The sequence below is a fragment of the Myripristis murdjan genome, chromosome 7, assembly GCF_902150065.1.
Source record: "Myripristis murdjan chromosome 7, fMyrMur1.1, whole genome shotgun sequence".
Lineage (NCBI taxonomy): Eukaryota > Metazoa > Chordata > Actinopteri > Holocentriformes > Holocentridae > Myripristis > Myripristis murdjan.
This window is the reverse complement of record NC_043986.1, coordinates 16811558-16826610: the sequence shown is the minus strand read 5'-3', so window position 1 is coordinate 16826610 and position 15053 is coordinate 16811558. Positions and strand designations below refer to the sequence as shown.

The following is a 15053-nucleotide window of genomic DNA, read 5'->3' as shown; positions in this document are numbered from 1 at the left end:
ACGGACTTCACTGTGATAGGCATTACCGTGTTGAAGAGCCACTGTAATGCTGATAAAATCCACTTAGCTTTATCTTCTTCAGGCCGGTTTTTGTCTAATATACGTGGGCGATGAGTGAAAATACATGTAGACATAAGCTGTGGTTCATAAGCTTGGCATTAAATTCGCTACACGTATTGCATCTAAACACTGACGTGTCTCCTGAGCAGGGAAGTGGATAAACAGGTTTTAGTAGGTCAGCAGAGCAGCTACACCTGCTCCTCTTACAAATTCTTTGGCCCACCTGCAAATCCATCACACTTGTGCTGCTGTCTGCTCCATTAGTGATCAATAATGTACATTTGCGGTGATGCAAACATGTTGATGTGGTGTCTGTATTCCTGCTCAAAGGGCTTGATCTGTGCACACACAGAGGTCAGAGGTCAGGCTCAGAGGATGACCAGAGGAGTTCACAACAGGTGAGATGCAGCGATACTGTCACCAAATTACACACAATGCATAGGCTGCAGTCCACTCCATGCTTCCCAGTCAGCCCAAAGGCTCAAGACACATAATGACCACCCTTACCCCCACCTGTCCCTCCTCTTGTTACCTGTATTCAAGCTGGAACACCCCTCCACATTCAAATCCTTGTCCATCGAGGCAGACCTCCTTTATTATACATCCTACTGACCCTCCCACCCCATCCTGTTTTTAAAATTTGCCTGTTGTACTCTCATGCATATATTGTTTTTCTAGCTTCTGTTGCGTATCCTGTAAAGCATTTTCAGCTGTACACCCTGTATAGTATTTTATTGCAAAATACTGTATGTTTTTTTTTTTTTTTTTTTTTTTTTGTTACTGACCACCCCATTATTGTTCTAATCCCATTCCCTCCCTCTGCTCCACTCTCCCACACATAAATGATGACACAAGATTCAGGTGTTAACCTGAGTATTTATTATTGTTGTTGTTGTTTTTTTTTTCTCCTTTTTTGGCGGGTACCTGTGTTCTCTGAATGGATGCTGGAAAACCCATCCGCTGGTTTTGCATAGGTCTTGCCTGTCAATGGACGACTGTCCATTTTGGGGATGGAAAATTCAGTACATCACAAAAACCATGCAGAAATAGTGAAAGGCACAATCACCATAGATATCAGATACACCAAATTTTATATATCTATATATTTCATTTTTCATGGGGAAGGGGTGTATTCATTGAGATGTAACATGGGCAAACCCCAAAGCTGCCATCATTTCAGGGCACAACATAAATATATGAAACTCCCCAGACATTCAACCCCTTTCAGTTTAAACATCTGACTAGGTGGACAATGATCTAATAACTATATGGGGAAATACGAACATACTCTATTATAATTTTTTTTTGTTGTTGATACAATGCGTTTCTTCTTCTTCTTTTTAAATATAATCTATCTGTTTCTTGCCTCATCCTTTCCCTGACCACATCTCTCACGTCACATTTGCTTGACACACCTGGGGGCCACTCCCTCTCTGCATTATGGGACGCCTGCCACACTTTTCACACACTGCATATTAAATACAATTCCTTTTACATGACACTGATGAGAGGGGCGAAAGAGAGGAAAGAAAAATTTGCAAAACAGGACAGGCTTGCAGCGGTGGAGCCACCTGTGGTGATCAATCCCACACTTTATCCATGGACACACCATTGTACACACACACACACACACACATACACACACAAAACTGTAATCTCTCATTGTTGCCCTCTTTTCTTACTTTATGCAGTATATATATTTTTTAAATAACATGCATACAAAGTGTTGCGAGAGTGTTCTGAGGCACATTCAGTTAGAATAGTAACCCCCTAGGGATTAATGAAACCTAAATGGAGATTACTGTGAGTGTGTGTGTTTATGTGTGTGCATGTGTGCTAGACTTATCACCTAAGATCCATTCACTGCATTGTTAAGGGGATTCAAAAAGGTTACATAGGTATCTTTAAAACAGAAAAAAAGAAAAAAAAAAAAAAAGGAAAAAATAACTATAATGTTCAAAAGTTTATCATAAATTAATAGATATTCTGAATAAAATATAGCCATGAATAGGATAATTGGCATTACTGAAAAAATGTGGTATGGGGAAAAGAATTTAGCATAACAATCTATCTGAACTACACAAGACATGATATTTCCAAAACAAGCTGAAAGAATCCTCAAACTCTAAATTTGTCTTTTTAACAGACAAGAGCAAATAGTATTAAAACTCTTATCAGTTTAATGTATTCTCACCAGCATTTAAACAGCAAGTGCTGTGCCCCACTGTACCCTCTGGAGGGCAGTGTTTGCCTATGGCACATGAATTCTGAATCCGGTGCCGCTTGCAGGCTGCATCACAATACATGGACTGAGTCTGGGGCAAAGACACCACTTTTGGCCACTGAAATGACCTCTCGGTTTGTTATTCAGCACAGCGGTGAGGCAGAGTGAGGATTCTCATCAGTCCCATTGGAAACCACTAGGTGGACTCCAGTCCTGAGAGACATTGACAGCTAACAGAGCGTTATAAACTGTACTGTAATATTTACAAGAGAAATAAATGATCATTAGTCATGTTTTTTTTTTTTTAAGGATTTTTAGCATTTAACGTGTCATTACACCTTCTCACACACAGACAGGTTGATTCCAAAAAAAAATCACAAAAGGAAAAAAAAAAAAAAAAAACGAGCACACAGCACGCAGCTAAACTTTGACTCACAAAATGTATGACAGTGCAAACTTACATCCATGTTTCAAATAATTTACAAACATTAGTATATATTCATATACACTTCAGCACCATCGTTTACTATTACTGTTGAATACATATCCGTAAGCTAGATCTTAAAGTGGACACTGTTAGGGCTGGATGTGCTAATGAGACAGAAGGAGAGAGAAAGAGAGAGGGAGAGAGAAAGAGAAATGGATGGAGTAGATGAGAGCAAAATGGGCAAAGCAAAGGATTGCATGTCCTTGACCAAGACAATACTTTTCTTTTTGTGTGCATGTTTCTATGAATATGTGTGACTTTTCAACAAAAAGAATTGATGTATAAAGATCTTCGCTGTTTTTTTTTTGTTTTTTTTAAGGTGTTTTTAATTTTTTTTTCTTGGTGTTCACATGGTCGATGCTAACTCACAGCACACATTGTGAATATGGCTGATGCGTGCTGGGCACATTCCTCTTTAGTCATGATAGACTCAATGAGCATCATGCTGTGTTATGTTTCACAGAGACTGATTTTTTTTTTTTTTTTAGCTTGTTGGATTTCAAAGCCAGTGTACTTTCTTCTGCTTGTCTGTGAGGAACAGGCTTTCTTTTAGTGTGGGTATCAGGCAGAGAAAGACAGCATTCCAAGAAAAAAATGAACAACAATGCAGCAAAACAAAATAAAGAGTTACCACCAATACCGTTCTGCTCCTACTGTATCCTGCCACACCCTGTAACCTGAAGGCAAGCCATAGATTATTTCACTCAATGTGTTAATAGTTAGTATCAGTACTTATTTTGCCAGTAATGCATATTTTAGTTGATATTATCCCTCTTTGCTAAAATGATCTACCTTATTTATTATCTACAATCTATAGAATCACAGTTTAGATATGCAAAGCATTTGGTGTAAGCATTTCAAAATACTTTCATACTGGCGTCATGACAAATACTAAATAACTGAATTGAGAAAACTATCTCGCAGGCTGCTCAGTGGGCTACGTTACACTTTACTCTGACCCTTCTCTTTTTGTCACCTCCCTATCAGTGCCGCCTAAATCTAATTCATTATAGCTTATCTTTTACTCTTTAGTTTGTTTTGTTCATCCTCTCACCATCCACTACTTGCTTTTATCCTTCACATTAGTGAGAAGAAAGAAATCCACAGTTTTTGTTTCCTATGAAATGGACCGCCCCGTATTTCTCCTCGCCTTGCACATTGACCTAGGCTAAAACAATCGAGAGGCAATCCAAACCTGAGAGGAACAAATATCTAGTGATTTTCTCTTCTCAGTCCTTGCACACGGTATATCCTTCCACCTTTTCTGAACAAAAAGAAAAAAATTAAATACAGTTGCTGTAATCTAAAAATTCAAGGGCATGATGAGATTTTGTCTCTGTTGAAATTCTAAGGCGTAAACTGTCTTTCTCCTGCATTATTTCCACTCGATAAGTCTGTTCCTCCAAACAGAGAAAGTGCACTTTATTGTTTTGAGTCACTATCTCTAAACCTAGCAAAGTATTTCAGGGATTACATGAGAAAGAAGAAGTAAAAGACATGCCTTTAGGGACAGTGAAACAGGAGAGAAACATGGATAGAGCTAATCTTTTTTCTTGTTTTTCAGAAATTATTGTCAATAGGTATAAGTTGTATAAATATTTAAGAAACTTTTCCCCCCAGTTTTTTGGATACTGCTACGGACAGTTAAGTAGTAAGTTGCCTGGTCTGCTTAGAGGGATTGGTTCATAAAGGCAGAATGGGGCAATAAGGGCCAAATCAGTTTGTGTCTAAACCTATAAAAGTGTAGGCTACTGGTATCTGAGTATATGTAACATTATATAACGTGCATAAATGAAAGTAAATTTTCATTAGGTGAATATGTTAGAACGTGTGTGTCTTGGATTAGACTATGCACTTTTAATGCCCTCAAAGTAAACGATGCCCCCTAACAGCTGGAAGGTTTAGTGGCAGAAGTTGCGCTTGCTGGGCTGGTGTAGGAAGGTGTTTCTGGCGTGGGCTGCATGACGAGGAACCTGTTCCCTGGCGCGGTTTTGGCGTTGAATGCGGTTGCGTCCCAGATGGCGCCTCTCAATGCGAGCTTTAGCGCGCTGGACCCTGGCCACTTGGGTGACCTTGGCCAGAGCTCCTGCCTGGGCGGCTGCTCCACGGCTCACCCTGGTGGACAGAGTGCTGTGAGATGCAGGAGCCGCGGCTGGTTCAGCAGCCCTGCTGCCGTGGGAGAGAAAAGAAGAATGTGTGATTATTTTGACAGCCATGTACACAGTGAGGAAACCATTAAAGAAAGGTGTGACTAGCATAAAGTGTCCTACTTCTCACCTCACGCTGCTTGCCAGGCTAACAATGCTTTCCTCTCCCACCACAGACAGGTTGCTATTGGAGACCATGGACAGGTTGTTCGGGGAGACGTAGACAGACATGCTGGGGTGCTCAATAAGCAGGTCCTCCATTGGGCTGGCCTCTGCTGTGGCTCCCTCTGCAGTGAAACAGGGGGGAGGGGTGACAAACCAGCTCTCATCCATGCAGCCTCTCTCTGAGCCTGCCCTACTGCTACCCCCACTGCCTCCACACTCACTCCCAGAACCAGGGGACACGGATGGGGTGGAGGGTGTGGACAGCCTGGCTCGCCTTGGCAGGGTCACGGGTGTCGTGGCACCCAAGTCTGACGGGCTAGTGCTCGGACAAGACAGGGGGTCTGATGGTGCTACTGCATCTCGTGCCCGACCTTTATGTGTCCTGCGGCGCTTTTGAGGCGGGTGGGGAATGGGGACTGGGCACTCAGTCCTAGTAAGTGTGTCTAGATTATTTGATTTGTTACTGTCTGGGAATGATTGTGCTATCACTGGGCCTTCTGTTTCACCCTCAACCTGCATCATGCAGTCAGCTGCCTCTGAGCGCATGGCAGTGATGGGACCAGGGATGGGATGGCCAATAAAAGGGAAGATGTTTGAGGTGAGAGGGGGAAATTGCAAAAATGATGCATGATACAAAGGTGGTAGGTTTTCAAAAAGCCATGCGGGTTAAGGGGACATTTTAAAGGGGGTCACATACGCACGCGCACACATACCAGTGTGGGGAATGTGAGGGTGTTTAAATAAAAATTGGAGGAGGGGAAGGAGAGGGGGTAAGGAAACACAAAACATAAAAGTAAGAATCATATCATTAGTTATGTTGACCCTCTATGGTTGTGGTTATGTCAGTGACATAATGTTTGTCTTGACTCTGCTGAAAGTGTTTTATGTTGCTTGTGTCTTTTGGTTGGCTTTTGCACAGGCACCAAAGCAATTTTTTATAATCATTGCCTTTGTCACAACTGAGATCATACAAAAAGAGGAAGGAGCTGCATGTTCACATGTTCACAGAGAATCATATGTTTCCATCATCTGATAGACATCACCCTTATCATGGCTGTCATATGGTTACTAGTCTAATTGTGCCACGCCCCCACTTGCAAGCTTTTCCGCCGCACCCCATCCCTCACCTCCAGACATCAAATGTTAGTCCACATAGCATTGCAGTCATGCAGAAAGGGGCAGAAGCATTTACCTTCTCAACTGCCTAAGCCATCAAACATGCAATGAATGTACACAGTTTGACTATTCCCCATTTTATTGGTATGGTATTTTTCAAATGCCATACCAACCCCTCCACTCCCACCCTGCAGAACTGAAGGAGACTCACCAGGCAGGTTGACCAGCATCCATCCCTCCTCATCAGCCTCTGTCACACAGGGGTTGGGTCCCTTCAGCTCAGCAGCCACCTCCTGTACCTCTCCGAAGAACAGGCTGCTCAGACGTTGAAACATGACTGCTTGTATTATCGTCAGTCGGTCAAGTGTTGATTACTCCGGTGCTGTGTGTCTTTGTCGTCCACCAAAGAAGCTGTAGCTGCCTTTGAAAGTCTTATTCGTGTTTAGCTGTTATTTGTTGCTGATTTAATTAATTCTTTGTGTGATGGTTGTCGATTTTCGGAGCCTCTTTTTCACTTGAAGCCCTTTGCTTGATCTCGGTTTTTGACAAACGGGAGTGGACAGGCTTCTGTAGTGCAAATGTAAGGTTTCACTTGGTTTGGAGCAAAGGCCTGGAGAGAGAGAGAGAGGTGGAGGAGAGAGGAGACACTGGTCAGTGGAAATGACATGATAAGGTGGTTTACGTCAGTGAACAAGTCCCTTCATAATTCACCTCAGTTGTCACAGAAAACTTTGCAGCTGTTCAGCGGCAAACAGCATCACTGTTTCAACATAAAACCCGTCCCTTATTTCACTAAAATGAAAAATGAGAAGTCACTTAGGGTTAATTTCATAATAGTTAGTCAAGGCACCACAACATAAGTCCAATGAGCCAATGATGTGTGTGGTAATAACTTTGTCATAGTTATTCTCAGAAACATTACAGCCAGTACACACCTGTTTGGTGGGCTGAACCTCAAACCTCAGAGCAACAAATATGCAATAAATATGTCCAAATAGATTATAAACAGAAGCTGCTTTTTCCACTGCTCTCTACTCATTTTAATCAATTTCCACAACAACTTTGTTAGACAGCCTGCAGATAATATTAGTTAAATTAAAACATAAAAAACTTGTGTTTGCATTTTCCAGTTGAATTTACCTGAATTTATCACCACTGAGGCTGTACAAAGTGTGAAGTTAAACTTCTTTTAAGGTCACTTTTTTTCTCAAAAGGAATTCAAATCGTGCATTGTCATTATCAGGTGAAAACCTTGTATATCCAAAATGTAAACTTCTCTAGAAATAAGAAAGCACACCTGTTTTGATGACAATGCACTTTTAAATTCATCCAGTGAGCTCTGAAGTGGTTTCATAATCCTATGTGGTCAAGGAGCTTTGGTAGGTGATAGAGGACAGTGTAATCCTTCACCTTTAGGGTAAACAAAAAAATCACCCAAACTGGAAGTGCAGGGTTTCACAGGACAATGGTGAGATGTTGCCACAATAAAAAATGACACCTCCAGTTTAAATTATACATGAATCTATGTTAAAATATTTTGGGGGAGGAACATTAAGCTATGCGGTAATAAATGGGAAAACATTTATCTAGGGAAAGGATGCAAATTTAAAAGACTACTATCTAGCACCAAATAGGGAGCTATTAAACAAAGCCCCTCCCCCACTAAAATTTCAGAACCTAGAAGCAAAGGCTCTGGACAGATGGACAGGCCAGAGTAGATGTTAGTAGGACAAACAAAGCCACAGACTCTTACAGAGTCAAACAAAGTGAAGAGGACACAGAGACAGGGCAAAGGGAAAAGATCCTGACCTAAATATACTGATGACGTAACGGTACCCTGACATTTCAACATCCGGGGGTTACAAGTCACAAAGGTTTAGCCTGTATTCTTTAACAGTGCCAGTTTGTACTTGTCCACATGTCTGATTTGTACTATGAGTAATATGTTGTGGGACAGGGTAGATACTGGAAGAACATGTTGCTCCTCTTAGCCTGTTATTTTCCACTGGGAAAGGTTAACCAGACCAACACTAGTGATCTGCCCTATTAGGTGCATCTCTAAAAAAGGACATGAGGAACACAGGCAGACAGATGGGCAAAAATACAGATAAAAGATTGACGGAGATCAAATGAATTACAGTGACTAAAATACACCAGAGAGAGGGCAGGAGAAGGAGTGACTGAAGTGATAAGAACCAGAGGGCGAATCTCCACCACAGCTGAACAAAACTCCAACTTGCTGTCACACACAAAGACTTCATTTGAATCACTTAATTTTAGACCAAAATTTGTTCAGAAACTTTGGAGACAACCTGCTGATAGACCAAAAAACAAACTAAGAAGAGCAAAAACAAAACCAGGGCAGAGGTAATAAATGATAGGTAAGAATAGAAGAGGGCAGAATAAAAAGGGAAACAAAATTTATGTAAGGTATGTGAGTAGAGAGACATGGAAGGTGATATGCATGGATGCTTATTTGGAAGGTGACACTTCCTGTCCTTATTTGGACTATCGCCATGGTGACACTAACACCAGGACCATAAGGAAACAGTCTCATCCTGAAGACACCCACACACACTAATGAAAGAAAACCAAGTTTGAGATGAGACATGGTGTCCCACATTATCACTGAGAGCTTCATTTAAAATAATGATTTGAATAAATATCCTCATTATCAAAAAGTATGCAACAGTGTGTGTGCTTGAGAGAGACAGAGAGGAAAATTGAGAGAGAAATAGAACCATAGAAACAGAAAATGGGCAGAAAAGGCATTAAGAAAGCAATGAAAGGGGAAACCTTTTCCAGAGAAATCTAATCAAATAGTTCATATCATGTGCCTGCTGGATAGCTGGCTTTCTGTTGTTTTTTTTTTTTTTATTACATAGTCAGGGTTACATGAGTTCATTTTGATTGAGTCTTGGGTCATGTGCAACATTTCTATCCAGGCATTTTAATAAAACTGGCCTGTGGTTGTTATATTTTTGCACCAGGTTCCCACAAAATGTTTTATAACACCTGACAGGATGCTACGTTCCCATCCTGAGCGCGGAGATTGTTTTTATGCATTCCTAAAGTCACAGAGGCAAAGTCATAAGACCATGACGGATAATCCTGATAAACAAAAAGTTTGGTGAGAAGTCCACAGGGCAGCTTTGCCTTAAGTGCAGCAAACAACCATGTAGCACCAAAATAAATTGCACCATTGCTTCCTTGTTTTCTGGTCATTAGTGTATAAAAGCACACACCCACACAGAACGACATGCAAAACAGCCAAATAAATACAAGGGCAATGCAATGGAGCATTCAGCATCCTTGATAAAACAATTACATCAGTCTGCTGGCTGAACAAGCCAACTCAGCACTATCTCCCTGGTGTAAATATAGCTGCTGATACTGCCAATAGGATGAATAATCATTACTGATATGGCTTATATAGAAATACAGTGCATTAAGATGAAAGGAGGAATTTTTAACAGACAGGTCTAATTGGGCTACGATTGTATATAACATGTCTTAATATCATGTATGGCACTTGTTGTATAGGCTACAACCATTACTCAACAAATAACAGCTGCACTGCCCACACTGATCAACTCCACAAGTAAAACTGGAGTAAAATCAATTATGCTGGAGGGAACTGATCGATGCATATGGAGCACGTGTCTGATGAGTTGTTAGGACTGGGTTTGTAATGTAGTTAGCAAGTAGAATAGGATTTTAAAAATACTGAAAACTTAGAGTGTTTTTAATTAGGAAAATGCAAACGGCTGCTCATTTGACTGCCCCATATTTTCATATGCCTTAATTCAAATGTCACACTATGGCTTCTATTTTACATGCACTAATTAAACACCCTAACTAGCACACACCCGTTACAATCTCATTGCAGTGCAGAGCCTTTCTCCTGACAGAGGCCCTTTAAAAAAAGTGGGCGGAGCTCCAGGAGAAGGGAGGGGAATCACGAAATAAAAACAAGACGTCACGTCCTCACGTCACTGACGCTAAGGAGAGAGGTGCCAGCCTATCTGGCGACCACAGGAGAGGAAAAAAAGGCACACAAAAAATATAGCTGCTTATACAATAATATATGAATGTAAAAAGGAAGCCTGTAGCATTTTATGTCTTAACTACATGCAACAGGACTGTAAAAACACAAGAAAATGGCACATCGGCGCTGTCTGGTGTCAACGGTTTTGTCTGGAGTTGAAACCCCCTTGACATTTGTTATGAAAAAAAAAAATCCTCATCTGAGCGAGCAGTGTTTACATTTCAAATGCAGAAAGATGACCCGAGATTGTGCGGGAAAATTTCCCTCTCAACCTCTACCTTCAGTTACCGACAACCCAGAGAAGGGAAGTCTTTATGTAGGCTATCCAGGTTAAACATGAATTATCCGTGTAAGCTGTACAGCCAAAGGGTCAAAGCAATGACAGTTTAGCTCAGCGGCGGTGCAGCGAAAGCAAATAGATCGTCTAGATGGCTTAAAATAAATAAATGCATGGACACCGCTGTGAATACGACAGAATAAATTAACTGCTATACTGTGAACATACTGCACAAAACATTAATGTCCGCCACACAGAAAAACATCAACATCCGCCGTCGACTCTCTTTAACATCAGCTTTTGGTGCAATTTGCAAAACAGCGGCTGGCGTCGTCCTCTGTGTCTAACTTGATGTCATTGTTTTTTTAAGAGTATAGACGTCGAGGCCATCAAAGACATAAAGCAATTTGCTCTGAGCTGCTTGACATCTACTGAATAGACCCATTAACACTGAGCTATGATGCACAGCAATCGACACTCTAAGGAATGTAATAAGCTATGGACAGAAAATAGCATTGTAATTCCGTAATAATATTGGTTCTGTTATGTTTTCAGAGTGGCTCACATCTGATTAGCATAATTTTATGCATAAAGGCCTGTGATGAATGCACCAGATTCTCTCCGCTGGCAGACAGCTGTAGTCTGATACCTCTTGAGTATGCAGTTTGACACGAAACACTACTACCAAATACAAGCAAAACAGAGAATAGCTTACCTGCCTTTGCAATATAATTCAAGTTGTAAACGAGATCACACACAGTAGAAACGACAACAAATCTTAAAGCATAGCTTTAGGTAGCCTTTAAGTGAGGTAGTTAAAACACCATGATAAAAAAATAAAAGGCTTTCTTCTTAGAAGAAGGGCTTCGTGTAAAAATTTTACACTGATGTTTCAGATTATAACATCTGCAGCTTTCCCTCTTGCTCTATTTTTTCCCCTGCAGATTTTCCTTCTGTTTATTGCTGCCTCCAGCTGATCCTCGGATCAGAATGTAGAACGTACAAAACAGCTGATTGTGAGATCACAATACTCTCTGTGACGCCCCTTTCCCCGCCCACTTCAACAGCCAGCCAATCAGAATATTACACAAGATGCAAGCCGGGCCTCTTGGTAACAGGGTGGGGGTTGGGGAGAGGAGCTGTCAACCTGCACCCAGATGGAAACGGTGACTTTACTCAGAGTCTGATCCACAGTCAGTTTGCAAATCCCCCCTTCCTTGCTGTTGAATGTGTAGCTGGGGGAGGGTAAACTGATCCCAGATCCGTGCCATTACAGCTCCAACTGAAGGCCCTTTAAAACAAGGAAAGATGGAGATCTGTTGACAGAAAAGTGGGTAAACAGTAACTTTCTCTCCTAAATCTCCTAAAAAAAAAAACTTAAATTCAACTCTGGAGAGGAGAGCACAAGCTGCAGTTATCTTACGTATCACACTATATTGTTGTCAAAGCAACAGACACAGCAAAAGTTTTACCTTTTTGTGTTGCATTTGTCATTCTCATATTAGATTGCAATATTTTCAAAAATGTCTAGAATGTTATGCAAATTGAGGATAGCATGGGACATAAAGCTGTAATAAGATGACTTTTTAATTCTCATATGAAATAATTTCATAGTCCCCTCAGCATATTTACACCTGTCACATACATTAAACTAGCCAGTTTGTTTATGCTGATGCCATTCATGAACATGCAAATAAATGATTGTTTGTCACACTCCATAAACCAGATGAGCTTCCTGCTGGTGCATAATAGCACCCCAGTCCCTGTGATGTTGGTGATGTTACTTTAAATTTCATTTGTAAATAGTCCCCTCTCCCCTCCCCCTCTATGTCCTTCTTTTCATCACCCATAGCTGGGTGGGACTCCACGTGTCTGTCAACAAATATCAGCCAATCACACATGCCGCTGTTTGAATGCAGCATTTGAGTAGCCAATGAGCTGTGAAGAGGTTTTGAAAACCCCTGGTGGTCAGTACTTGCTCTGCAGTCTGTCATGAAAGTAAGCTCTGAGTGTTCCCCCTGCCTTATTGCAGGGTGTCCGAGCTGGCAACTATGAACATGAGTGTGTGCGAGTGTGTGAGTCTGTGAGAGAGAGTGAATGCTGCTGGCTGAGACATCACCCTGCATTACGTGTGCACAGTTTTGTTTGTATAGTCTACAGTGTCTATACATTTCTCAAGTGCACCTTATTGAGTGGAGCATTCATAACCTACATACAGTGCAATTTTGTGTGTGTGTGTGTGTGTGTGTGTGTGCATGTATGTGCGTGTGCGCACACCCCACTATGCTGATAAGGCGTATTGCAGCTGGTGGTGAAGTTTTATGTCAGTAGAGCAGTCGGTATCAGATGCCAGAAATCTCTGACCTCCTTTCTGGGCCCAAACCAATGATCCCTTCAGTTAGCAACCCCCCTGCTCTCTGCCAAACTCCTCTTTAAGCTTTTATCTAGAAAGTCCAAAAGTCCCTCCATTCATAGACAATTTTTCTGTATATTTACCTCACACTGCCAAATGACATTTTGCAATGTCCACCCCACCTCTTCACTGGGTTATAACACAGACCCTGGCTGTGTGATGCTATAGAAATATATAGTGTCAGTGTCTCAGGAACACAAATTTATAGTGCTTGAGTTCAGGACTTGGCACTTTGCTCACCATAGCTATGTTGAGAATGTGTGTTTGTGTGTGTATGTGAATGTGTGGGATCAGGCCTCTGGTGTGGCTGGATGTTGTGAATGCAAATTGAAAACAAATAAACCACACCTAACAGGGTTGTGCCTGCAGATGCCAGTGTCTCTTGCAGAGTTATTAGTAAAACTTCTTTTTCTGCCAGTCTTTGTCATGCTATTCCCACAATGGGGAGAGATGATAGGAGAGTCTTGCCCCATGACTATATGCACCAGCGCAATGTGAGCTTTCTAAAGGCACGATGATAAGGTTTCGGCCTATACAGTTACCAGGTGCTAAGCAACTTGTGCAGGGACACACACACACACATTCACCCACTGTGATGATGATATCCATACCCTGGTAACACAGTGAACATAAACATTAGGCAAGAACAGTTTGTGCGTTTGTACTTGTTAATGGCTGTGTTCTCAAAGTAATCAGAAGAAGTCACAGTCCTGGCCAAACCTATTATGCCATGTCTTGATGGTTCGTATTGCCACACTGAAAAGCTATGATGTACATTAATAACAATTCAGGATGTTTGTGGTAATTACTGTGTCAGTGAATGTAATATTGAACATTTGTGATCAAAACAAATGGGTAATGGGTGAGATGCAAGTCATGTTTTTACAATAATCATAAGGATATTAATCTCACATCAGTCAGGCCTGTAAGCACTGCTCAAGGACACAGAGGAAGGATATTATCTGGTTTTCCATTTTCTTTCTCTTTTTTCCTGTGTTATCCAGGCAGATCAGGGCTTTCACAGCGTTTGCTTGGCTTCACAGGATTCCTGCAGATACACAGGCTGGTTGGAGAAATAGGTGAGAGGTCAAAGCAATGTCTCGGAGCAAAGCATTGTCTCTCTGTTTTCTCTCTCTGTATCTGTGGTGCATTTGTGTGTGTGTGTGTGTGTGTGTGTGAGAGAGAGAGAGAGAGAGAGAGAGAGAGAGAGAGGGTGTGTGTGCACGAGCATGTGTGAATTACAGCATTTCAGTAGTTGATGCTTTACTTTGCCTCAGCTGAAACAGCTGAGGCATGCAAGTTCAGAGGTTTCCACCCAACCCAACCTTGTGTCATAAACCCTGGTATTTTGCTCATGGTTCAAAACTTAGGTGTGGTGTAGGATGGACAGGTTGACTCAGAAGTCATGTTTGTAGGATATCTCTTTAACACATGAATCAAACACTGAACTCAGTCTTGACATGTCTGCAAAAATCCATTCGCCAACGCAAATGTCCAGTGTTTTGTTGTGTAGATTTTCTTCATTGTGCATGTCCCGGTGGGGTGCAGCAAGTCCAGCAGCCATTACTAACATTCCCATTGTGAAGAAAGCTGAAGCTCATGGTATTCTGTTTTGAGAAAACACTGCTGACTGAAGAATTTTCTGTTAGTGCTAGGTATGGATACACACTGGAATAATAATGTGTAGTGCCGCTTTTACAAAGGGAAACTGCAATGTAAAAATGCTGATGTAATTATGAAAGCATGGAGAAGAGAAGAGAACATTAGGGTGGAGTAGAGAAGTGGAGGCCCATCTGCTTGGCTCTCTTCTTTGGAGCCAGTGTCAGGTCAATGATCGAGCATTTGTTGTTTATATTGTTTTGTAATTTACTTCCTGTATCTTCTTATTAGCCTTCTTTTCACTATTTAGCCATACTCCTCCCATCCCGTCTCTGACGCTTTTATTTTTGGTGCCTCTCTCCCCCCCTTTCCCCTCACGCCTCTCTCCCCCTGCCTAAGTGGCTGCTGGCCAATGATAAGACAGCAGCACCAGAAGATAGGTCAGACCAGCAGCTTTACAGTGCCAGCAGTCATGTAAATGACCTGTATACTGCACAGCAGGACCACTCAGATTGCA

The 15053-nt window shown here is 41.6% G+C and overlaps 1 protein-coding gene across 3 annotated transcripts; it reads right to left on the bottom strand.

Moving 5' to 3' along the window:
- Nucleotides 1-966: 966 nt before the first annotated feature.
- On the bottom strand, nucleotides 967-11509 carry tp53inp2b (tumor protein p53 inducible nuclear protein 2b). Of its 3 annotated transcripts, none has more exons than XM_030055131.1 (4): nucleotides 11240-11509; nucleotides 6411-6809; nucleotides 5049-5619; nucleotides 967-4940 (listed from the first exon to the last, which is right to left on the bottom strand). In XM_030055131.1, exons 2-4 carry the CDS (start codon nucleotides 6532-6534, stop codon nucleotides 4673-4675), a joined length of 963 nt encoding a protein of 320 aa, XP_029910991.1. In that variant the 5' UTR covers nucleotides 6535-6809; nucleotides 11240-11509; the 3' UTR covers nucleotides 967-4672. The 3 variants fall into 3 exon arrangements, with proteins under 3 accessions (XP_029910991.1, XP_029910992.1, XP_029910993.1); XM_030055132.1 differs by having other exon boundaries at nucleotides 967-4937; XM_030055133.1 differs by having other exon boundaries at nucleotides 5049-5205.
- Nucleotides 11510-15053: the final 3544 nt, after the last annotated feature.